Source organism: Drosophila persimilis, unplaced genomic scaffold, assembly GCF_003286085.1.
Source record: "Drosophila persimilis strain 14011-0111.01,24,50 unplaced genomic scaffold, DperRS2 tig00000000-arrow-pilon, whole genome shotgun sequence".
In the NCBI taxonomy this organism is placed as follows: Eukaryota; Metazoa; Arthropoda; class Insecta; order Diptera; family Drosophilidae; genus Drosophila; species Drosophila persimilis.
The window spans coordinates 4,352,826-4,377,484 of NW_020825288.1; the positions used below are offsets into that span (position 1 = coordinate 4,352,826).

The window sequence follows — 24,659 nt, forward strand, 5'->3', positions numbered from 1 at the left end:
GCAGGCCCAGACATTGGACGGTGCGGTGCGTATACAAGTGGGCAAAATAATTCTGTATCAAATAAAATATAAATTTGTCAGTTATGGTTTATGTGCAATTTGGCTCAGCAATCAATTAATCATCGGACTCGAAGGATATCGGAAGATTCCTTTGGATTTCTTTGTCCGTGGACATGTACGCGCGTCAAAGATTTTATGAAAATTACAAACAGTTTTTGAAAAATGAATCAAAACATGCGCACGTCATAAATTTCGTAAAAAGCATAATAAATAAAATGGAAATAATAACATTTTTATTACACTGCATTGAAGCAGGAAGGAGCCAGTGAAGCGCGTTGCCAAAAGGCGGTAGCAGGCAGCAGGAATGGCAGCAGGAGGCAGGAGTGGAATCCACCAGAAAGCACCTTCTAATACTTTCGAATGGCAAAAGTTTTTTGGGCAGAAAGACCGTCGCGTCGGTGCGTTCCATCCGTCGAGTCGACTGTTTGTTGGCTTTTAATGATGCCATCATAAATTATTACATTGCTATTTCGTTTTTATTGTTTCACCCGCGATTGAGCAGCTGGAGTGAATCCTGCTCCTGCAGGACCAAAACTCTTGAGCGGTGCAAAAACAAACCAGGCTAAACGCAATTATTATTACTTTTAAAGCATTTTTTATGTCCTTTTATTTTGGCAGCCACACGATTTTGCTATTAACAAACGGGGGACGAGGCGACGCGAGGCGAGGCGAGGCGCTCTCTCAGTGTATAACAATCTTTGGCAGGAAGAAGGACGAAAAACTTCACTTCAGAGTTTATTATGATTTTTATGGATATAATATAGGCCGCACAGACCCCACAGCCGCTTGCCTTCCCTAAGATGCCCTGCGCACGTGCAATGGCTCCAATGGTTACCTCCTGGAGTCGCCACCACCTGTGCGATTTGATGCCCCAGCATTTTCCACGAAAAAAAAACTCTCCTCTCATTTCGGTCGACCATATTGACGACGAGGCGTGGTGGACGGCTACGGAAATTGTTAAAACTGTAATTGCTAAACGAATTTTAATGAGCTCATTAATTTGATAAAGGGATTTACACGGTGTTGCGGTTGGGTGTGGCAGCAGCCAGCAGCCAGGAGTCCTGGTCCTGGTCCTGGTCCTGGTCCTGGCCCTGGTCCTGGCCCCGTGCTGCTGACGATGTCCTCGTGTTGTGTTCTGTTCTCTGACCAAATGTTGCCATGCGGTTAACTCCAGTTTCTGTCTCTCCCACTCTGTGTTTGCCTCCCCGCTGACGGCATTGCTGTTGGCATTAATTAAAATTTGCTTCAAATTATATTCCAGCGCTTTTCTACCACCGCCAGCTGCTGGGCAAACAGAAAATTTTGTTTGACTTGCTAATGTTGTTGTCGGCTCCAAAAACTTGACATTTTTTCAAACCTCTCCAAAAAAAATAAACACAACAAAATTACACAACAGTACGCATACGCCGAAAAAAAAATTGCGGCGCCAAACAAAATAAGCGAAGCGTAAAAAGATATGCTGGATGGAAGGGAGTCGTGCAACGCTTCCTGCCACACAGCTGGTTGCAGCAGCAGCAGCCACCACACAGTAGAGCTGCAGTGCCAGCGACAGTCGCAGACAGACAGACCGTAGATAGGTCCTGACGCAGGACCCACACATTTGTCTGTAAACTGAAAATGATACGAGTAGTACCACAATATTTTTCTGTTATTTTTTCCCATACCCTTTCAGAAGGGTATTAACATATGTGTTTGAAGAGAAATATGCCATGCAGAAAATATTTTATGGGATATATCAAGACTTTTTGCATTTAGTCGAAATTCAATTCTTTGTGGCAAAAACTTGACTTTTCTAAGAATAATCGCTGATTCAAATGGGTTCTATACATCTTACAGCACCTCAGCACATTCGTTCCACTGGATTGCCCGTTCGCTTACGGGAAATTTGTACAGCGAATCACGTTTATTTGAGAAATGTGTCCTGGCAGTGCTGGAGAATCACTCATGATCTTCAAGGGTATCTCTAGCTTCGTCAGCTGCAGCCAGACATCCCCATAGTTTTTTTCTTGTATTTTGGGTTTCGGCTGTTTTTCACGCCGACCGACACGTTCGGAGTGCGAGTGGGGCTCCCTTCTGGGCAGAGGGAGAGTCTCCAACGCGTTTCCTTTTTTTTTTTGCTTCACTTTTCCAGTTCATCATGTGTCTGGATGGGCAGTGAGTGAAGGACAGCGGACACCAGACTGTGGGACAGTGGGACAGCGGACACTGTACTCTGTACCCTGGGACTCTGGACAGAGTTCAAGGCGAGACAATCAAATGTCGGATACTATTTCGACGGCTGGTCTGTTCTGTTGTTGCCTCCTGTTGTCCGGCGTTACACTGTAAACGCGTTGATAAGCACACAAAAAGCTAATTGGATTTCATTCAATTGAAGTGGTTCCACCCCAAAAAAAAAAAAAGAAATAAGTAAAAGGAAAAAGGAAAGACCGGAAAGAGTAGGGTCCTGGCGATAAATGTGAGAGGTTCGTGCGTTCAAGTGTTTCTGCAGAAACATCAGTGCGTGGGATTAAAATCGATTCTTGTTATATTCATTGGTTATTTCATTCATTTTTTGTAGTCAACAAGTTTAAGCCCTTTAATCAGTCGATTGTGTACAGTAAAGTGTCCTAAAGAAGGCAGAAATTTGATATGAAAGCAAGATTTCTTGCTATTGAAAGTCTTTGAACAAAGCCTCTCGAAGAATACCAGCACTACTTGATCTCCCACTCCAAGTAGATTAATCTGCCAGCAGAAGGATACACAATTTTCGCTTATAAAGCAATTTAAATTCATGGTAACAGATTAAAGATAGCCAGCGTTCCACAGAATGGCCCGAACAATGGGCAATATTGTTGCAAATTGTTGTCGCTGTTTAAGCAAATTTTGTCAAGAAAATACGAGTAACAGCTCCGAAAAACAGAAGGTAAAAAAAGGCAACCCCCCAACCCCAACAGAAACAAAAACAGAAATAAAAACAATTGTCACCGAATGCGATTTCCACTTTACTCTTCCTGGTGTTGAAAAACTGTGGGCACAACGCAGGTGTGTTTTCCACATAAGAAAAATAAACCGAAAATACACTGTAACAATAAGAATAATAAAAATAATAATAAAGATCATATTTTCACAGGCAGTTGTTGCATGTTGCATAAAAGAGGGCAGGCAGGCCCATCATTGGTCATTGTTTTCGCACTTTTAATACAGGACACAGTTTTCAGTTGCATAAATATTTTCACACAGCAAAAGATAGGGAATATACACAAGGCAAAAGAGATGGAGAGCACAGAGATATAAGGCGATAAAGGAAGAATAAATGTACATACATATATACTCGTGTAGGCCAGAGAGGGGGCCATCCGCCTGCCATATTTCGCATAAACTGGTTTTTAATCAAGCCATCAAAATATAGCCCAAATATGCAAATTGCAAATTGAAGACCAAAGTAAAGCTCAACTTTGGTACGGGCTCAACGGGTGGTTCTGGCTCTGGGCCCGTGGACCCTAAGCCCATTAGCGAGTGACGAGAAAGGATTTTTGGCGGGTGAAATGATGGTAGCCAAGTGTTGCCAAGGCGTCAAGTCAAACGATAAAATATTCAACAAGCAGCAGCAGAGCCACTCCGCCCCGCCCCGCCCACAGCTGCTAGGGCGCCAACAACAACAATGACAACATTAGTAACATTTGTTTGAATTAAAATGAAAACGTTGACAATCTTTCTGACTTTGAATGCCAAAGGCAGCAACAGCAGCAGCAGCTTGTAGGAGTTTCTATGTATTTGTATCTGTGTTTGTGCGTAATCCTCTCTCTCTTTCCCTCTATCTCCCTCTGTGTGTGTGTTTGTGCGTATCTGTGTATGCGCTTAAATAGAATTAACATTCATCTTGCCAGCAGCCAAAACGGAAAGGTTAGGATCGAGGTTCCGAAGCTTTAGATACTCTTTGCAGATGCTTTGGAATTTACTGGTTTGGATATTTGGAGCTTTGTAAGTCTTTGGACAGGTCCTGAAAGATTTCAGCTACACTCGAAGACGTTTGTTTCATTATTTATACATTTCAGTGCCACAAATGTCTTTTCTTCACGACAAACATCTGTTCCAAGTCATAATACCCTTAAGAAAAAGGGTATCGAAATGGCAATGTAGCCCCTGCAGTCCCAACCTTTTGGCTGAAAAGCAGAAACACGACAGCAGATTTGCTCGGCAGCTCATTCATTTTGCGCAGCCTGTCGGGGTGCTTAGATCCCACGCAAGCACGCTCCTTACGCCCCCCATCCGTCGTGCACCAGTGTGTGCCACCCATTTGCCCCACTCCTGGCACTGGCACTGGCACTGGCAGTGGCACTGGCACCGGCACCCTTCCACCCGACATTTCATTTGTATTCGAAGCCCGGCTGGCTGCCTTGTGTCCTGTTGAACATTCTTAATTAGGTTAAATCTACTGTGCGACGGCAGGGCAGTGGGTTGGGTTCTGGGCATCGGTACACAGAGCGGAGGTCTCCTCCCGGTAATGAAGTGAGTCTTTTCGGGGGTCGACGACGCGTGTTTGCCATTCGGCATAATTTAGTGTTGGGCCCCCGGTCGCCCCGTCAAAAGACACAAGACTCATATTTGCAATTTAAATCCGGGGAAATGAAACAATTATAAAACTTTATCGCCATGCAATCAACCACACACTACCCAAAAACCCAAACCCTAATCCAGATCCCAACCCAAGCCCAAAACACATGTGTGTGTTGCACGAAAAAAAAAAAGAAATGGTGTCCTGGAACATGTGTCGCTGTGAAAGTTCCTCCAGCTGGGCGACTCAAGAGATTCCCCTGCAGATCTCTGCGGCCAGCCCGGACGTTTATTATAAATGAACTTGGAATTTAATTAAGAGTTTCTCTCATATTCCGGCACACGTCTCAACCTCATTCGCATCTCGACATCATCCTGATGATGATGACTTTGTTGTCTCCATTTCGGGGCTCCATCACGAACAATATTAACGTCATTGTGCGGCCGCCTGTCTCGGGGTACAGGTCCGAGAAGAGGGGCCCCCGAATCTAAAAAGCCACCCGGTTCAGCGCCCCAAAATGTTGTTAACTAAACTTTTTCAGCAAAATAACACAGCACAAAACGTAGCCGTAGAAGTAGCCGTAGCCGTAGCCTTAAACGCTGATGTAGCCGGAGTCGTTGTCGTTGTCGTGGCGCAAGCCGCAGCCGTAGACGTAGTCGTAGCCATAACCGTAGCCAAAAGATGAAAAAAAAAACTTGAAAATTTTCTTCATTCGCGCTGCAGGCAGGGTAAGCCACAGTAAGTGGCACTCTTGGCATAAACAAGTCGCTGCCCCACTGCTGAGCCTCTGCCAAAAAAAGAAAGAACTCAAGAAAGAAATTTACAGCCGAAACATACCACTTACGAATACCCTATAACCAGATACTTTTAGGTTTTTAGACGATTAGAGTTTTTGTAAAGTGGAAATAATTATACATAGATTTAAAATGTCTTTTCTTCTCATAAAGACCTCAGATTGAACTATAAACAAAGCTCTAGACTACGGCTCAATTAATATTCCTAAACAGCAATTGCTTGTGTATCCTTTGTATCCCATAATGCCCCATCTACAGGGTATACCGTAAAGGACAATCTTATGTGTGTGTATATCGGTTTGAGTCGCCAGTCGACCGTTTTGCCTGTCCTTTTTCCTCACTCTCTCCTTTACCAGTTTTCCCTTTTTATTAAATTGAATTTTGGACATGGGACAGGGACCAGGAGCAGGACCCGGGACCCGGACATAGAGCCCAAGAATTCAAAATGAGGACGAGGCCGAAACCGGAGGCCGGCCGGCGATATGTTTATGATGCCACTTGTCTCTCACTCTCTCTTTTCTCTCTCCCTCTCTTCTCTCTCTCTCTCTCTGGCTCTGTGAAATACAATTTTGTACGAGAATTTCTTGCATTTGCCGCTATCATATTTCAACGCGTGCCACTTGACAATTTCGTTGCTTCTAAATTTACTCAGACATATTTCCCTGACATTGGGACCATCGACTTATTGGAAGGGACCAACGGCGAACCCCAACACCAACACGTGCACAATCTGCACGTCCCTCCATCGGGGTCCTTTCCCCCATTTTCTTCTTCCTGCTCTGAAATCGAATTAAAAACTCATCTTTGCTCAATTTGTGGATGGTTCCTTCCCCCATTTCCCCACATATACGAGTACGACGGGATATCCAGTTTGGCGATGATTTAGGCAGTAGGGCCTTTGCCTTTTCCATTTCCATTTCCATCGCCTGCTGTGCCCGTCAATGTTGTTTCTCTTTTTATTGTTTTACTAGCAGAAAATCTGTTTTATTCGTACGTTTTATTGTTGCTACGAGTAATTTAATGTGCATTGCATTTAAGCTAATATTTGAGTTGTTCCCTGCTGTTGCTACTGCTGTCGCTACTGGCTCTCTCTCGGTTTTAATGCTCCCTTTTTACGACCCTTTTATGGCCTTTTTATTTGCTGGCCAAGCGCTGACCTGGCCCGAGGCCACTCCTCTGCCCCCCCGCCTCGACGTCGGAAGGGGTGCCAATTGTTGTGTTGCCAACTTTACTTAACTAATTTCCAGCAATTACAGACAGAATGAAAGCAGGAGAGCAGCATGGGGAACGCAGAGAGTGGCTGCTCCCCTTATTAATTATAACTTTTCCCTCGGCCAATTGCTCTATTTATGAGGACTGCAAACACTCCTCTGAAGGCCACCGATATCAGTCATCATAAAAGGCGCAGCCTCCCAACCTCCGTCCTCTGAACCCTTTAAGGACACATTAGACACACTTGGTTGAGTGCTTTCGGGATTCTTTATGTTCGACAGCTCATTGGCTTTCTTAATCTTGGACCAGTTAGCCAGCCAGCCACCACTGCTCGAAAGGGGTCCGTCCGCCTTTACATCAAAGCGGAAAAACGAGCAACATCTGGAATGCAAACAAAGATAATCCTCCTTTCAATTTATTTACCTTTCGCTGACCAAAGCAATTTACGATTTTAATCAAAACGACTAGTCCGTCCGTCCGACTAGCAGTCCGTGCTGCCATCAAAGAAAATAGTTGAGTTCCTGTCACAGGGCTGGCGGTCAAAGGCGATGCGATGCGATGCGATGCGATCCGAGAAAAGGACAGACAACTAATGTCCAGAGTCTAACCTAATTTGACGCTGACGAGAGCGAGTTGGAAGGCCTGTCAGAGTGTATGGGCTGACGGACTGACAGACTGACGTACATGCCAGTCTGTGCATAATGCTTATTACCGCAATCATTTACGGCACTCGGCCCGAAACGAATGGGTGCAGGAGTGTGTGTGTTTCCCTGGGCTTTGGACTCGTTCCTGACTCTTGGCCCTGCCACTGCCACTGGTTGCTCTTTCACTCCATGAAGAATGCAATTTGCAATCTCCAGGCAGACACTAGGCACTCGACAGTCGGCAGTCGCATATTAGTGAAAGTGTTGCTGAACAGTGAACGGAATAAACAAGTGCCCGATGCCCATCCCATTCCATCCCATTCCATGGCATGCCATTCCAGTGCATCTCAAATGGTAAACAGCATACAGCCAGCCTCTACACTGAGGAAATGAAAATGTGGCTTGTTTAAGGAAGAACCACGTCAGATTTCCCATCTTCATTAGCTAATTGGATTTTCTTTGACTGACATTCACGGCAAGGCGCGGAAAGGATTAATTGGGATGCACTCAAAGGCACTCTTTCCCAGCATTCACCTCTCAACCTCAACCGTTATTTGTATAATTAAAGCACAAGATTACAGTCATTACCTCATCTATAAGCTCAAGCTAAATCTTCAAGAAGATCTTTTTCCTCCACTTCCGACTTGATGACTATTCACTCAATAGACCTTTGAGTATCCCGAGTATGCACTTTACGATTGGTATGCACGCTGCTGAAGTCTCTTCAGATTACATTTTCGTATGAGCCATGTGAGGGACCTCAAGCAGCACTTTTTCGACTATGTATTTATGTGGGAGATGCTCGTCTAAGCGTTAACAAGTTAATATTCTTCTACCTTCTCTTCCAGTGTACCTTCGTTGGAGTGTGCAACAGTTTCTGCTGTTTAATGGCGATGTTTAATGGAAGCTCCTACTCTCTCCAGCGCTCTCATGTGTGGATGGGCTTCTATCTCAGTGTGTGTGTGTGTGTGCCTCTGTGTGGCAGTGCCATGTTAGCTATTATGAATTGTGCAATTGTCGTCAACGCCAGCCAACGCGCTGTGCTGCTCCCTACTTCTACTCTGAAGCTCAATGTCAGTCACTCCACCTCTCCGCCCCCCCCTTTCGCTGCCACTATCCACCCGTTCTCTTGCCATTTCTCTTTCTCTGACGACACTTCTAGTGCTTGGGTTTCATTCCGATTGCCTGCCTCATCAGTCGGAGCTCCGGACTCTTTGTTTGCACCGGCGACGCGACGTATGACTGTCTTGTCTGTCTGTGTTTCGGCTTCGTTTGCCAGCTTTTGCCGCCATTTTTCAACAGACACGCGCTTGACTGTTGTTGTTTCTGTTACTCTTTTTGTATACCCTTTATCTGTACAGCTAGAGAATATATGTATCATGCCATCGGATGCCTAAGCTTAAAGGAGAAAACTTCACAATAAAAGTTTCTAGTAAGAACTAAACCAAAAAAATTCAGTTCATTCACTAAGCAAATTCGAAAAGCAGGTATCGCTAGGGTCTGTATACTTCGTCCATGTTTTGTTGGTACTATACCTCCTCCTCCTCCTTTCGTCTGGCACTCCTAGTAAATGGCTCTTCAACGTTTATCGCATTTTTCTGGCTGCACTTTAGAGTGCCAAATATTTTTACATTTGTGAACTGCCATTGTTGTTGTTGCTATTCTCCATTTTCTCCCTGTCAGGGCTGCCACCCCCTCTCAGACAAATGACGCATGTTCTGTTATTTCCTTGATAAGTCTCCTAGAAATCGCTGTCAAGCCGTTCTGCTTGCCCATTTATGACACTGGAAGCTCTCCAATTAAGCCACCAAGTGGCTGCAATCACTCAGGTAGAGAGTAGAAGAGCAATTAATCAAGCCGGCAAGTATTTAATTAATTGTGGAAAATGGCTTCGCTACGTTCTCTCTGCCATCAAATCTTTTTCAAAGTAGAGAGCTACTGCTGTATCGCTATAACACATTATGCGCTTTTCCCGGTCGCATCAAAGTCATCAAATGAGTGCGACAGCAATCCCATTGGATTGGCGGCACATATGCATGCATGCATATAGATATTTGAATCACTGTATTGCCTGGCAGCTAGTTTTGCATACATCATCAGTGGCAACAGCAGGATGAGTAGCAGTAGCGGCAGCGGCAGCAATTGACTGACAGTTGCAACATCATCTGAATCATCCACAGCATCAACTCAAAGACTTACATGACAGCAGTTGCATGCCACACATCTGATTTCATCTGATGAGTAGGGAGCTCCTCCCGACTGTCTGTCTGTCCTGTCTATCCTTTTGATTGCCATCTCGCAATATGGAAATCTTTTATGCTTATGAATATGCACGTTGCACATCGCGAATAGAATTCCCTGTTTGTCACTCTCCGGCATTGATTGAAGTGTGAGTCCTCAATACGTACACATACATACATACATATATGTATACGTACGAGTATGTATGTGCACATATCCATTTTCATTATCCAAGTATACCGAGTGGTACTTATAAGCAGCTTTTGCTTGCTTTGATGATTGTCAAAAAGCAATTTATCGATTTCTAGCTGCGCAAAAGAAAGGCAGCCCCGAAGCCCAAAAGCATTTCTCACATGAAATTGTGAATGCTGTCGACAGTCGGCTCTTAAGCATTTAAGCCATTAACACGCAAAGGTCGCCAAATATTATATTGATTATAGCCGCTGGCCAGACGGTCTCCACTCCACTCCTCCTTCCACGACGTCCCTCCCCACGCAATGAGAACCGATAATAAGTAACAATAACAAACAATCGGCACAAAGAACGATAGAACCCAGTGTTGAATAGGGGATGGGGATGGGGACGGGGATGGGGATGAGAATGGGCTTGGTATTGGAAATGTAAGTGGAAATGGGGTTGGTATGGCACGGCACTGGGCTTGGCTGTATACTCAAACTGTTTTTGTTTAGTCTTTAAGCATTGAACAATAGAAGAGAGAGCTCGGGGGCATCCAAAAACATTCAAGTTGATTAAAGTTGTCTTTAGCTTCAATCAGATTGAATGGACACTCAAATCAGTTTAAATTTAAGCCTGCTTATACCCTAATCAGTTTAACTTGAAATTTATACACTTTTTAAACAGTATTCATTTGATCAATATTAAGAGAATAATACAATTATTCGAGGACTGTACCTCTGGCACACTTTCAGTAAGTATGTATATCCTCCATTCCACAATTCTTTCTTTAATACAATATCCAAGACTCTTCTATGACCCTGTTATATTTATAAGAGAAAACCACTCATATTTTAGGCCATTTTTTCCCAGATTTTGATTACAAATAAAATGAAATCATACACATTCAATTTATTTGCCAAAACTCAATCTGCATGTATACTTTTTCACAATTTTTCCACTTATTCCCCATAGCATTTTACAGTCATCACGGTACCAAATACAAAATTGATTCTTCCATCCTTTTTCTGCCTTGTTTCGAGGGTTTCGTGTAGGTCCTGGGGGGGCAGAGGGGGAAGGCATACCACATAAATATTTAACCGTTTAGTCAATCAATGGGTCAAGAATGCACTCGACGCCTGTCAAATAAATACCCGTACCATTCCTTGCGGGGCATGTATTTGTTGCAGATCAAGGCATTCACCAAATGCAGAATCCCGGCCAGAAGGCCGAATCCTCCGGCCAAAAAGAACATGTACTGGTACTCGTTGCCACAGTGAAAAATCATGGCCACGAGCATGGTCAGGCTGCTGCCGATGCACACCATGCCGCTGGCCAGATTAAACGTCATCGCCTGTAAAACAGGCCATTCAGTAGGTGTCCATGGAGCACGAGGCCAGGGTGGCCTCCTAGATATACGCACAATTGGATCGAGCCCTACGGTAAAGCAGCACAAACGACACAGGACAAAGACCACAGACTGAACAGTGATGACTGGCAGAGAGTAGACGGAGAAAATCACGGACAGATAGTACTCGCCGCCTAGGATACATTGCGAATACAACAGCATTATTAAGTAGACCAGTGCTACAATCTCCACAGTCTGTAAAAGAAAGAAACATGGCAGAAGGGAAAGGCATTTCAAGGATAATCTGTGTGTCTGTATCGAGTCCCCCCATCAGAGTTACCACTGTAAAGAGCTGCATCACCAGGTTGACCAAACGAATGGTACACTTAAACATATTTACAAAAAATTTGCACAACTCCTTGACACTAAAAACAAAAAAATGTTTCGTCTGGAAATGAAAATGAGAAAATGGGGTAAAAGGGTCCACTTGGTAGTAACATTTTATTGCTCTCTGTGCGAAGGGTTTTTCTTTTATTTTTCCTCGTTTTGTTATGTTTTGGTTCCCCTAATCTAATTGGCCTCGATAGCGATAGAAGTCGTTGCCCTTCGGTTGCTGCTTTTGTTTGGACTAATTTCATTACTGTCGGAATGTGGCGATGATTTCATGCAATTTAAAGCCACATTTTTCAGTGGCAAAGCATTTAGCATACTCGTAATTGTCGCTCTGTGTACCTGACCGGGCGAACGGGCCCCTTTTGGAGTACCCTAGTTGTACCACTAGGATCCCAGAGCTGTAGCAAGACTCCGGTGCCCATGCCCCACCCCAGGCTTTTATGATAATTGCCTGTTGACACGGGATGGCCAGGAGACGCAAGCTAGAACAAGCCACAGAAATGGGTTGGGGTTCGGGTTTGGGTTTGGGTTGGGAAAAGGTTTGAAAATGGGGATACGCTGCTGATAAATGAAAATTTTCAAAATGTGAATCAACAAAATAGAAGGATTGTAAATATAATTTCATTTGTTTCAAAGGATACTTTTCTGCTGTTTTTTCCTGTTTCGTTACCCCTCGGTGTTTAAATATTTCATTCTGTATTCTTAACTCTTCAACTTTTTATAGGTTTCATGGTTATCTGTTTATATTATTAATAGTTTTTCCTCTTTAAAAAAAAACATATTCTTAGTGGGTTCTTTATCTCAACAACTACCTTTTTCCACATTGACTTCCACTCAATCACAACAGTCTGATAATTGGGATGGGTTCCTCACAGAGGAGGTATATCCTCCCTAAAGCCATAAATATTGCACTTCAATACTTAACCAAACACAGCGACTTTTCGTGTTTTGTTGGGAAAAGACAAAAAACTTTTCGACTTGCGAGTAATCCAGGGATGTGAAGTGAAGTGCAGTCCCCAGAGAGAGCTCCCCCAAAGATGGAGAGAAAGAAAGAGAAGTGTACCCAAATAAACAACAGCGGAAATGTAGGCTATGATTTGCTTACTTGCCACCAAGAGCATGGGGAGGCGTGTGGCTCTGTGGCATGGGACTTGAACCAATGACATGGATGGTGGTGTGGCAGAGGCAGCAACAGAAACAGAACCTGAAACAGAACCAGAGAAACATAAATCAAATGCATGTAAAATTTTGTACTTTCCGCACACATATCCTGGATCCTGGATGCAAGTGCATTGGGGCTGGCACAAAGGAGCGGCACCGAACGGGACAGGAAAGCAGAGAGCAAGCCCAGGAACCCCAGGAACAGGACGACAGGAAAGCCAAGGAGAGGGAAGGACGACGACGAGTACAAGGGGCAGTAAGTGTGAGTAAGAGTGCGTTGTGCTTTGTGCACATCCGTTAACTTTGTCATTTTTGCTCATTTCCTTCCGCTATGGACAAGAAAACTGCAGCACCAGCAAAAGCAGGGAAAACGGCAGGAAGAGCAGCATCAGTGGCAGGAACGAAATGATTCCCAGCAGTGCTCCACTGAGCCACTGAGCCACTGACAAGCCGTAAGAAAAGCAAACACTGCACCACACCACACAACACAACACAAGAACGATGCAACGCCACACACAAGGCCCAAGGAAACAAAAGCCATGCGGAAAGCGGCAATAAGTTGGGGGCATAACTTTTAGTGGCATCAACAGAAAGAGAGAGAGAGTGGGTGTGGGTGTGGGTACGGGTACGGCACGAAGAACATTTTGCATGAAATTAGAGCCATAAGACACAACCCACCGAACCGAATGCCGAAGGAGCAAAAAGTCTTGAGGTCTATAACTTGCTTCTAGGAATTTAATTATTTTCCAGTTGCTGCGCTCTCGAGTTGCTGTTGCTGTTGCTGTTGCTGTTACTGCTTGCAACTTGGACACGGGGGTCTTATTTTTTGCACATTACAAGATACCCCGCCTAACATCCCACTTCTCCGCCCCCCCAACGCCACCCGCCCGGGAGAATCGTGTGCCAAAAATAGGAAAACTTTTGCTGCAATTTTCATTCGCATTTATTGTGTTGACATGCTGCCACACTGCGTATACGTATATCCTTGATGCAACCAAACAATTTATTTATTTAAGTTGTGCTGCAAGTAGTGGAGGCAGAAGTGGAACGGGTAACAGGGAGCGGGGAACGGGGGCAACGTGGTGTGGCACGGGGTCTGAGAATGTAGCCAAAGAAAACTTTTCCCCTTATGTTTGTGTTTGAAAGCTGCAAAATATTTGTACACTTTTCCGTTGTTTTGTCGTTGTTTGTAGCTCCATGTCCCCCCCTGGGTCCACACTGTGTCCGCCGTATCCGATTAGAGCTGAACAGAAGGCAGAATCGGATAGAAGTTAACCCCCATTCCACCTTGAGCATTACTCTATATCCCATATCCCATATCCCAGGCAAATGCATGCATTCAAAGTCAAAGCCACATTAATTAGCATGCTAAGCTGACTTTTATCAAAAAACCAATTAAATCTACAAAAGCCTCATGCACACTCACAAAAAGTAAACTTGATAATTAAATACATGTGTGGGAGTGAGTGCCTTTGAGTTCAAAGTTGAATGCCAGCCAAAAACTCCTGGAATATGCATAATTTTTTATATTACTCAAAGGATACCCTGAGGAGAGGGTGCTTTGACTTTGAGACGAGTCGAGCCGTCTCGCCTTAGCGTTTTCTTAGTTTCAACTTTCCCCAAAGTCTACTTTCGATTGGACATGGATTTGGACATGGATTGGTCGTTAGCCAAGTGCTTAACACAAAATATTCCAGTCTTTTTTTAGTTTACCATCATTCTTTTTAACTTTTCCAAATTAGCTTACAATTATTTATAGACAATCCGATGGGTGGCTACAAAATTGCAGGGTATCCAAAACTTCGACACAGAAGCTCTCATCTCTCTCTCTCCCACTTTTTTCATATCATACGCGACACAACATATTAAAAAGTAGGAAACATAAGGAAATGGGAACGGCATAAAAATTACAAATAACGTTATTAACGTTAAATTAAACTTTGGAAATTTGTGTTTATCCAAAGCCCCAGGACCGAGAACAAGACGGACATGGAGGGAAAGGACTACAGCGAGTGGAGTGGAGAGAGTGGAGTGTGTATAACTTTTGCGAGTACATAAAATAAAAGTACATTAAAAGTGGAAGGCGGAAGCGAGAGAGAGCCAAAGCTTGTTTATGTTTACCATAATTTGCGGCTCAACCTCAGTCTCAGCCTCTGTCTCTAAATATAATCAAAGCCTTCAAATAGAGTCACAAGAGGGGGAGAGGACTGAGGTAATATCCATTCCCTTGTGGGATCGGGGCTTAGTGGGGGATCTTTACCTACTCAACTTTTGTGTGAATGCAATGTTTTTCTCTTTCTCTCTATCTGATTTTTCTAGTTTTCTTTTTGCACTCCCTCCCGCACTCTCTGCTCCATTTTGCTGTGTTCGTATTTGTCAAGCTGCAAGCGTATGCCTGACACGTAGTAAATTAAATGTGAAACTCTGTAGCAGAGTGTAGCTAACTGTGAGTTTAGTTTGAGTGTAAGTGTATGTGTTTGAGTGGCTACAAAGAATGCTCTTCATGCTCTTCAGGCACCGTGTACTCCATTGCCTTCTACCCCTTGGTAGCCCACTTTAAGGGCTATAAATCATCAAAGTTCAACGTTTGCCATTTTGTCGACAATGTAAGAGAGTGGGAGAAAGTAAGAGAGAATAGAGAGTGTGGTGTGTGTGTGTTGTATGAGTGTTTGTACCCAAATGTGTTTGCTTTGCAATTTCCTTTTATTTATTTAAAGTTCTTAAGTAAACATTGCGCTTCGCCCACTCACTGCCACCCCCTCTCGCTCTCTGCTAATATTAAGTTTTCTGCCAAAAAGTTTTCACAAGTAATCTTTTAATTAAGTGCCAACTCTCCGCTCAGACTCTCTCTCTTCAGACATGCAGATACATACAGATAGAACAGACCGAGGGAATTATGAGAGCAACAGGAAGATCCACAAAGGCAGACAAAGAGAGACAGAAAGACAGAAAGAGATGATGTTAAATGGTCGCAGAGAGCGAATGGTGGAATCCAATTTGATTAATGGACAAAATGCCAGGCTCAATTAGAGCGACCAGCACAAGAAAGAGTACGAGTATTAACCGTTAGCTTAAGTTCAAAAAGGGGAAAAGAGAGGCAGAAGAAGAGAGCCCTCCAAATAAACAGCAAGAAAACAACAACTAATTGCACCACAAACGACAAACGGGAACATTACCAATGAAAGGGGGAGAAACATCAGCGACAAAAGAAGGAGAAAGAACGCAATAGCGACAAAGAGCGACCAAAAGCAACAACAAAAACCATAGAAAACAGCAAATAGCAAACAACGGAAAAAGTAAAGAGCATGAGAAAGAGAGCTGCAAATATTTCGCAACTAATAAAAACATTGCGGCGTACTAAATCAAGTGGAAAACTGTAAAAAAATATAAAAAACATACACAAACCCATTGGAAGGTGAGCAAGGGAGGACGGGAGAGGAAGTGGGGGAGGGGGAGGGAGCCCAACAAGAAACGCTCGTGAAAAAATGTACCACAGGAAGAAAATAAATGTGAAATATGGTTAATAGTTACCCCGAGGTGCCACAGAAATAATAGCAGCTGACATTTGACATTAGTTTTCCAGTGCGAAAAGCAAGGTGAAGAAAATGTTTGCAGTTTTCCTTTTGCGCTTAATTAAAGAGATTGTCGGGAATTATAAATTGCGCCACTAAAACAACACTAACGACGCTCTGGATCCGATCCGTCTTCAGCTGCACTTTTGAATTGATTAACGACCTACTCGTGGGGAGGAGCGGGGCTTAAGAGTTCCGATGTACATAAAGTATGTAGTAAGAAAGGGTGAGGTATTCTTACGAGTGGTGTAGTGACCTTTTATAAATATACCTTGCATAAACTGTTCATTCATTGCCTCTCTCTCTCTCTCTCTCTCACTCAGATCTGAAGATGCAGTTATCCAAATGACGCAATGCCTCTTAGCGATGCGCATGGGCTTTTTTTCTACATTTGTTTTGAAAGTTCGCTGCACGAAAAAGGGCGGAAGTACCTTCCTTTCTAACTATTAAAATTCTTAGCATAACTAATAAATAATCTTAAAATGATTACAATGAATCGTTTAATTAGTTCTCGTGTCTATTCTCACTATCATCACTGTAACACTTGTTATTACCCTCTAGCGTTTAAACAACCCACAGCTGTTATTTCCCTTGAAACCATAGCCTTCACTCTTCATTACTATTTCATTCGCTCTCTTCATTGTTTTTGCTTTTTTCGGAGTGGATCGCATTTCATAGAATTGCAAATTTGAGTACACATTGTCTCTCTCTCTCTCATTGTTTTTTTCCCCCCGGTAGCGTAATTGGACTCCACTTTCAAATGGTCCAAAAGCGACTCTTGAGCTTTCGACCTTAATTGCACTTTGGCAACGTTTTTCGTCCTTGTTTGTGTTTGACCAAAATTGTCTGCCACCCCAAACTGATTGATTGATTCATTGAATGATTGATGGATGGATTGGCTGTTGTCCAAGGGCATAATATTTGCATAGATTTAACTAATTGCTGGAAAAATGAGAGGAGAATTTACTGCTGCAAAATGTGCAGGAAAATTAAAATTTTCATATGCTCTTAAGTGCATTTTGGTCAAATATTGGTTTATTCTTCACTTCATGGCACAAACAATTTAAACAATCTTATGGTATTAGTTTCCGGATTTATCCATTTATCTTTGAGACGAGGAAGGGATCTATTTCCGGAATCGAAATTAGATCAAAGACCTAACGATAATCATAATTAAATTTCATTATCAAACGCTTTCAATTAGCAGAAAAAACAGCTCAAAAACATCTTCAACAATTGAGGAGAAAATGTCACGGAGAAATGCCCCCTTCTTTGGGTCCAAAGTGCAAACAATGGGTTGAAGAAAACTTGGTCAAAGTTCAGCGATAACTAAGGATACAACAGCTGTCTTTAATTAAAGCTGAAAACTCTTTGCCTTCGCCACTAAAAAGAGGTGAAGGGCAGCCACTTTTCGAAGATAAACGACACTTTTGACCGAATTTATTTTTGGCCAACTGAAAGTGGACCTCAACCTGAAGTGGCTTTAGTTTTTTGGGTGGCGAAGGCCTCATAACACACATTTCAATTTCCTGGCCATGAATAATGGCAAATGTCCAAAAGATGCTGGCTAAACCAGACGCCATTTATTAGCCCTGAGGATACACGCTCAAAAGTACACTGGAAAAAAACCTCTCAAATACTTCCTCCAAATTAGTCCATGAACGATTCATAATATTAAATGGAATTTTTACTTATTTTTTTACTTTCGGCTAAGATCTTTAATCATTAAAGACTTATTATATACTTATTTCTTGCTGTGTAGAAACTATTGACCAAGGGAAATGCTTTGCGGCCAAGTTTTGTGGCTGGCTAATTGAGTTAATTGTGGAAAAATTAGGCTCAATGTCCGGGGCCACATTGTCCTTGGGGCCACTTAAAATGTATTGTCTGCCTTCGATAATGAGACGACGGGCAGAGAGAGACAGAGAGATGATTGACCAAGTTCATCATTCAATTATGAGCGTCATCGTCGATTTTTCGGCCTTTCATGTTAAATGCATGAATATTATTTTGAGCGTGAGTGTACGCCTAATGATATTTTCCTGTAAACTGACAACTCTATATTATGAACATACATATATGTATGTAGGAGGGGTGACGGTGCGCTGCGGTGTGCGGTTTAGCTAAATGACAAACGAGACATTGACACGAAAATTCACTTTTGAACACAGGCCCAGAGATGGATTTCTATACACTTAATATAGCAGCACGTTAATATCCATCCCCTGCTGTCAGGTAGTCACCATCGCATTTGTCAGAAACACACACACAACATGAATGACACACGGATATGTATGTACTATACATACATATGTACATATATCCCCATTTATGAGTATATAGTATTTTTGGTAAATTTAAGCCACGAACAAAACTCCATTTAATTTGGAATAAATATTAAGCGAAGGCCTCTTTATTATCGACAAACAAATTGTTGAGTGTAATAATTGATATGAAAACTAAATAAATAAACGAAAATTTAATTACCTGATGGCTATTTGGCCTGGTCGGACGTCTGTTTTAATTGCTATCGACGACAAGTGCGGCCTAAAAATGACAAAAGCGGAAAATTTTCAACAGCATTATTATTTTTATCAATTTATAATGGGCCAACAATACAAGTGATTGAATGAATATGCATGAGTCGGTATTTCCCCACGCCCGGCTCACACCCTGTCCTGCTCGTATGGTGGGCCAAGAAAATTTACAATTCAATCAGAGGCCGCAACAGTGCAGTGTCAAAACCGCTGTAGCAGAGGTAAATGCTGTGGCAGGAACGGAGGCAGAGAAGCGGCTGGGGCAAGAATGGGAGCAAAAGCAGAGGCTGTGGCTGAAACGGAGGGGACTGCGGAAGGAACAGAGGCAGGAGCAGCGGCTGTGGCAGGAACAGTAGCATGAGACAGCAGCAACAGAAGCTGAAACACCGCATCCGCAATCACTAAAAATTAATTTCAATTTTATTGCATAAAAGTGAATCAACCGCAACAGCAACAGCGGCCACATTGAACGATGGTTGATGCTGGATGTGAAGGAGGAGTTGAATTTGGAGGTGGTTTGAGCCCGGCCAAAACAAGAACAAGGCTGATTTGTATGGGCTATCGGACACCTTGGAAATCTATTGGAATGAGTTCAGGATTATCAGGATTAGCGCGAAGTCTTCTTTCTTTAATGCTATAGATAGCATAGGTTATTCTTCAAACAAATAGCGCTGGAAGAGAAATGACTGCAGGAGGAGTGATGTATGTAATAATGATGAGATTGGGTTGAGTTTGGGTAGTTTTTAAGCCTTTTCCCTATCAAGAATGGAGTTTGAAAGAAGCTTAAAATTGAAAGAACTGATCTAAGGAGTGCTGAATTTCCATAAGTATCGTAGGATTATAGTTTTCGGCATCTAACTTTTGATGGAGTCAGCAGTGCATCCTTTAATCTACCTGCTTCCGTGCAAGAAAATATTTCTACCTTCGGACTTTTTTGGCAATCTCTACTTAAACACAACATACCATAGCATAGTACCGGGTATAAAAACAACGTTGAGGCCTGGGCCCAGAGGTCGAGTAAAATATGCAGATCAACTGGGGTCTGTCAAGGGGCGAACTGAGTAGGGAAACTGCTCAGAAGGGAGTGCGAACCTTCCCAGCGTGGGGGGTATATTTTCAGCCAAAAGCCAAACATTTATGAAAATGCAAAAGCGTTTTTAGGGTTTACCTCTCAGGTAAATCTGACGCTGCAGCGGCGCCAACTGCAGAACGATATTAATGCGAAGCAAAAACTGGCTAAAACTGGCAGGCGGGGGGGGGAGGGTCGTAGCACACCAGAAGAAGCACCGGAAAAAAAAACGAGAACATGAATTGCGGTTTAAGCATTGAATTATGAATATTTCCTTGCCTCGACCCCGACCTGGTTCTCTGTTGATTCCACCTTCTGTTGGTGGCCGCTGCCAGGGCAACATTTATCATCGTGGCAGTCGGAGATTCTGATTAAAAGCGAGAAATGTTTCGTAATAATGTTTCCCCCGAAACCCGACGCTCGACTCAACTCATCCTCATCTGCAACTACTGATTTCACAAATGCTAAAATCGCGGCACACAAAATGTACGCAACGCATCAGGTTGCAAGAAGAGATTGTGCGCCCTGCGACCCCCCTGATATTTTCTGGTTTTAGGTTATGGAATTTTGTGCATTCTACTCGGTTTTTTTTTTTTTCTTTTTTTTCCCCCCCTGTTGCCATATTTTGAATGATGTTGAATGATGATCATAATGAGGACGCAAATTCCCATTCAATTTGTAAAGCAATTCATTTGGTTCTTATGCTAAATGGCAATGGCATTATATAAATTAGACAAAAGCCGAAACTTTTCCACCGTAAGCACCAGACGCGATAGCCGAGGAACCCAGGCATTATAATTGGCACAACTTTTGCTCGGTTAGCATGAAAACTCATTTATTTCAACGCAATCAACGTACTATACCCAGAGAAAAGCAGACAGACGGACGAGAGGACAGAAGGACCAACGGAAAGACAGATATCCAGACGGATGGAACGGACCTGAAGAGTGGAAGTTATAGCAATTAGCGGACTCGAGTGAATAGAGCCAAAAGGAATTAGGCAGCAAACCAGACCCAGGCACAGCTGTAGCCTGGCAACGGCAGAGAACAGCACAGTGCCAGTTCCAGTGCCGCTGCCGCTGTGCCACAACCACGGGTGAAAAGTGGAGCAGCAAAAGGCAGCAACAGCGCTCCCGATGATACTCATAAGTAGGGACGAGTGTGTGGCATGAATGGAAGGTTAGCTTGTACAAGTACATACCGTCTCGACATCAGCCTTCATGCCACAACACAGTGCCGCTCTCTCAACTGGATCTGTAACAGCTACATTAGGTACATTTGTATGTGATTAACCATTTAAGTGGTTCGTTTAAAACAGCGGTCGGCACAGCCCTATCTCATGTGCATAGGAAATACAATTGTAGAACGGTGGTCGGCTTTGAATGTGTGCGTGTCGACCACCGGTCCAAAATGGCGCTTGATATGATACATTGCGTGACCTTCGGCTGCTAAAAGACTGAGTCCTTCACCAAAAATTACGAGTATTGCCAGGTCTTGGAATTGGCATTATCGTATGCGAAGGATGCACTCTTTTCGCGCAAATTCGACAGAGTTACCCTTTTATTCAACAACAAGTTTATTCAAAATATTATTATCTTGAAAAAAGTACCCTTAACAGACGTGACTTCCTTGTAAAATCCATTAAGATTTATGGTTTCTTTGACAATACAAATTCGAGGAATAAAATGCTTCCAATCTCGCACACCCCATCATCAATTAACCTTTTAATGCTGCCCAGTAATCTATATAAAGGTAAACGAAGAAATCATTAGCTTAATTTCCTGTTTACTTTATAAATTTAGACGTGCAACATGCCCCAGCTGCCCGAGTCTATCATTACCAGCGATGACCGGGTGAACGGGTTCTCAGACCCTGCCAAAGGTGGGCAACACTTTTACCACCGTATTCATAATATATTCAGAAATAAACTTTGTGTTCATATTGATTTATTGAATTTTGTCACTTTTGAGCCGCTGACGGGCCGAACCATTCATTAAACTCATTAATTGTCATTCATTTATTCCCTTTACGGTTGGACAACAAAATTTCAATCTTTTTTCCTTTGCGTGTTTGGTGTGCTGGATTTTTTCGTTGGTTTTCCGAAAATTTTAAACATTTAATTAAGTCAGCAGACAGCGAAATAATTTATACAATTTATGCGCGACACACATTTGCATAATGCAGCGCAACAAATCACAAATCAAATGTTTATTAATGCATAGACGCCCGCATATTCCCTCGCCAAAAACCGCCAGCCTCGGTCCACATATCCTCTTAGCATACCCCCCATTCTACATGTCCTATTAAAAACCACGCTCTGCCAACATTATTGCAATCCATATCAATATCATTTTTGCATTTTAGACGCGCTTGAATGGTTTGTCCTCATGAATTATGGGAGAACAACTCAATCAAAAATCGAAACAAAAGACAAGGAAAAACCAGTGGAAAACGGGGAAAATAGAAACAAATGAATTAGCCATATCTATGGTGGTGGCCCTGACACAGCGTCTATGTGTGTGAGTGACGGCGTGATAACGCGTTATTACACTATAAAATCATTAATATGGCGGCTCTAATGGCGCTGATATGTAAATGTAGGACTCCCGTCTCCTGTCACGCAAAGCGCTTGTAAAAATATACATAAACATACAAACGTGTCTGTATGTACGCTCACATACAGACAAGGAGCGCAGAAATGTGGCATTAGCTGACAGTCTTTGGCAACGCCTACCATTTGCAGCCATTACCAAACACTTTGCCCATAAACTGACTTCCACACGGAGCCACAGAGAGAAAGCGAGAGAGAGAGAGACATGAGACCCGTCAAGGCAACGGAATCTATTAGTTTGTCGAGGCTTAGCTACATTTTCAGGAGCACTCAGGGAGCAGGCTATGAGAGACAATTCCGCAAATTTGATATGCGCAATTTGTTAACCAACGAGGAGAGCACAGAGCACGCTCTGGAAAGAGACATCGACGCGAGCAAGAGCCAAAGGCATAGACCTATGTAGCTGTTGATTAGGTAAAGCTGCTCTTACACGATAGCTATTGCACAGGTGCAATTTTTTCTATGTATCTTGCTCTATCATACAACAAACATTCACATCTCACTAGCATCTTTAAGTACATGTGCCATCCGGTTTTTTTCCTTTGCTCATAAATGATCGGGGGAAAACGTATCGTGTGAGCACAGCTGTAAGGACTGAGACTCTTCGGTTCGCCGTAGCTGTGACAAAGGAGTGCTTTATATAACCACCGCCCCTGGCAACCTGTTGCCGGCTACGCACTTTTTATGACTTCAACAGGCAGCGGGTGGTTGCGTGCTTCTGCCTTTGCTTCTGATTCTGCCACAATCACCTTCTGCCCCTCATGCCTCACAGCCACCACAAAGTCGTCACCATAAAACGTAATATGCCACATGACTCGCTGATGGAAAACACAACCATTTCCACAGAAAATTGTATAACATATGTCGCTGTGCAGCACTGAGGCAGAAAAAAATGCTTCCTTCAATGCTTCGTTCTAAGTTTTCTCCGATTAAATCTCGTGTTTCAGCCAACAATTTGCGTTTTGTTTATTTCTCTTTTGTACTGAATTTCTGATTTTCTGAAATTGCCAACAAGATATGCAGAGAACTCTTTGGCCCCGGCCCGCGATGGGGAAACTTATAGTTTATACTTGGGCAAATCACGGCGCAAGACAAAAGTAGTCAACTCTCGACTTGCAAAGTTTCCTCTTGGTCAGCCGATTGCATTTGGCCAAGAGCAGCATCAGGCAGCATCGGGCAGCAGAAGAAACAACAAAAACTGCAATTGAATTTTATAACAAACAATTTTACGCTTTAAGCACACTAGAATTTGCTTTTGTTGTAGCTACCAATGAGGCAGCCAGCAGCCAGCAGCCATCAGCCAGTACCCAGTGCCGTGAAGTGCTCTCCTGCTCGAACCAGGTCTCGGACTAAGCTTTCGGTCTCCGGACTGCAGACTGCAGACTGCGGATTGCCTCATTGACTTTGCCTTTGGCCAAAGCAATTTTCTACTACTTTTTTTCTCTTCTTCTATTTATCGTTATTTACCATTAGCTGCCGCCCGCCCCTCTCCAGGACCCGCAATGCCTGTAACGACCACAATAAGCATTTCCTTCTCTTATTTTTGTTCCTCTTTCTACCTTTTTTTTCGGCTGCACTGTGGGTAATCGTTGCACAAACTTTCACAACAAAAAAAGAACAGAAAAGGAACAAAATTGAAAACAAACAACAACGAATGATTGAGTTGCATAAGCACAAAACTTATACAAATCGAATGGCTCTTAATTAAATTAACTTTTTGCTCATATTCTCGGTTTTGCTTATCAAAAGTCAAAGGATTTAATAGGAATTGCGGTAATGTAAGGAAGTCCTTGACTGTGATGTTTGTACTTTGGTTGTGCGTTTTGGTAACATTTAAGATACTCCTTAAATCAGCACATATCTTTACAGATAATTTATTCATCTTTAAAAGTTACTCAAACTAATTTTACAAATAATCTTTACAAGGTTACAGCCTCTTTTATTTGTCTTACTTCTCAGTTGGGTATTGTTTAGGCTCTAAACTAATTTACTTTTACATATATTCTCGCACTTGTATTTAATTTATCTTCAGACTTATCACATTAGCATTTCTTATGGGCAGAGCCCCTCCCCAGAGATTCATGAGAAAGTTGTTATAGCCACGCCTCAGACTTGGTCTCAGGTCTGAACTCTATCTCCATTCTCAATCCCAGACTCAGCTGCCATCTCCATTTTTAAGCCCAGACTCTGCTACCAGTCTCAGCCTTAATCTCATCGCCATTTCCCAACCTAGAACCATTCCATGCCCAAGTGTATAATTATTCTATCTGTCGCATATGCATGAGATCAGCCATAAGACCAGGGGGCCT

General features: G+C 42.9%; 2 protein-coding genes across 3 annotated transcripts in view; both read right to left on the reverse strand.

Annotated features, from left to right (window-relative positions):
* The window catches only part of LOC6594930 (opioid-binding protein/cell adhesion molecule), a 116,589-nt gene extending 100,463 nt beyond the window's left edge, over positions 1–16,126 (reverse strand). The window contains exon 1 of the mRNA XM_002019991.2: positions 16,093–16,126. The gene's annotated coding sequence lies outside the window, so the exon portion shown is untranslated. The remainder of the gene's footprint in view (positions 1–16,092) is intronic.
* On the reverse strand, positions 10,585–11,936 carry LOC6594927. Of its 2 annotated transcripts, none has more exons than XM_026995477.1 (4): positions 11,740–11,936; positions 11,083–11,262; positions 10,820–11,013; positions 10,585–10,717 (listed from the first exon to the last, which is right to left on the reverse strand). In XM_026995477.1, the coding sequence occupies exons 2-4, from the start codon at positions 11,227–11,229 to the stop codon at positions 10,648–10,650; spliced, it is 411 nt and encodes a 136-aa protein (XP_026851278.1). In that variant the 5' UTR covers positions 11,230–11,262; positions 11,740–11,936; the 3' UTR covers positions 10,585–10,647. The 2 variants fall into 2 exon arrangements, with proteins under 2 accessions (XP_026851278.1, XP_002020024.2); XM_002019988.2 differs by lacking the exon at positions 11,740–11,936 and adding an exon at positions 11,348–11,382.
* Positions 16,127–24,659: the final 8,533 nt, after the last annotated feature.

Excerpts from the sequence above, each read along its gene's own strand:
- LOC6594927 (XM_002019988.2), bottom strand. Across the intron at positions 11,014-11,082 it reads CCGTAGGGCTCGATCCAATT|GCGATGACGTTTAATCTGGC; the intron begins GTGCGTATATCT and ends CCTGTTTTACAG. Across the intron at positions 10,718-10,819 it reads TACATGCCCCGCAAGGAATG|GACCTACACGAAACCCTCGA; the intron begins GTACGGGTATTT and ends CTGCCCCCCCAG.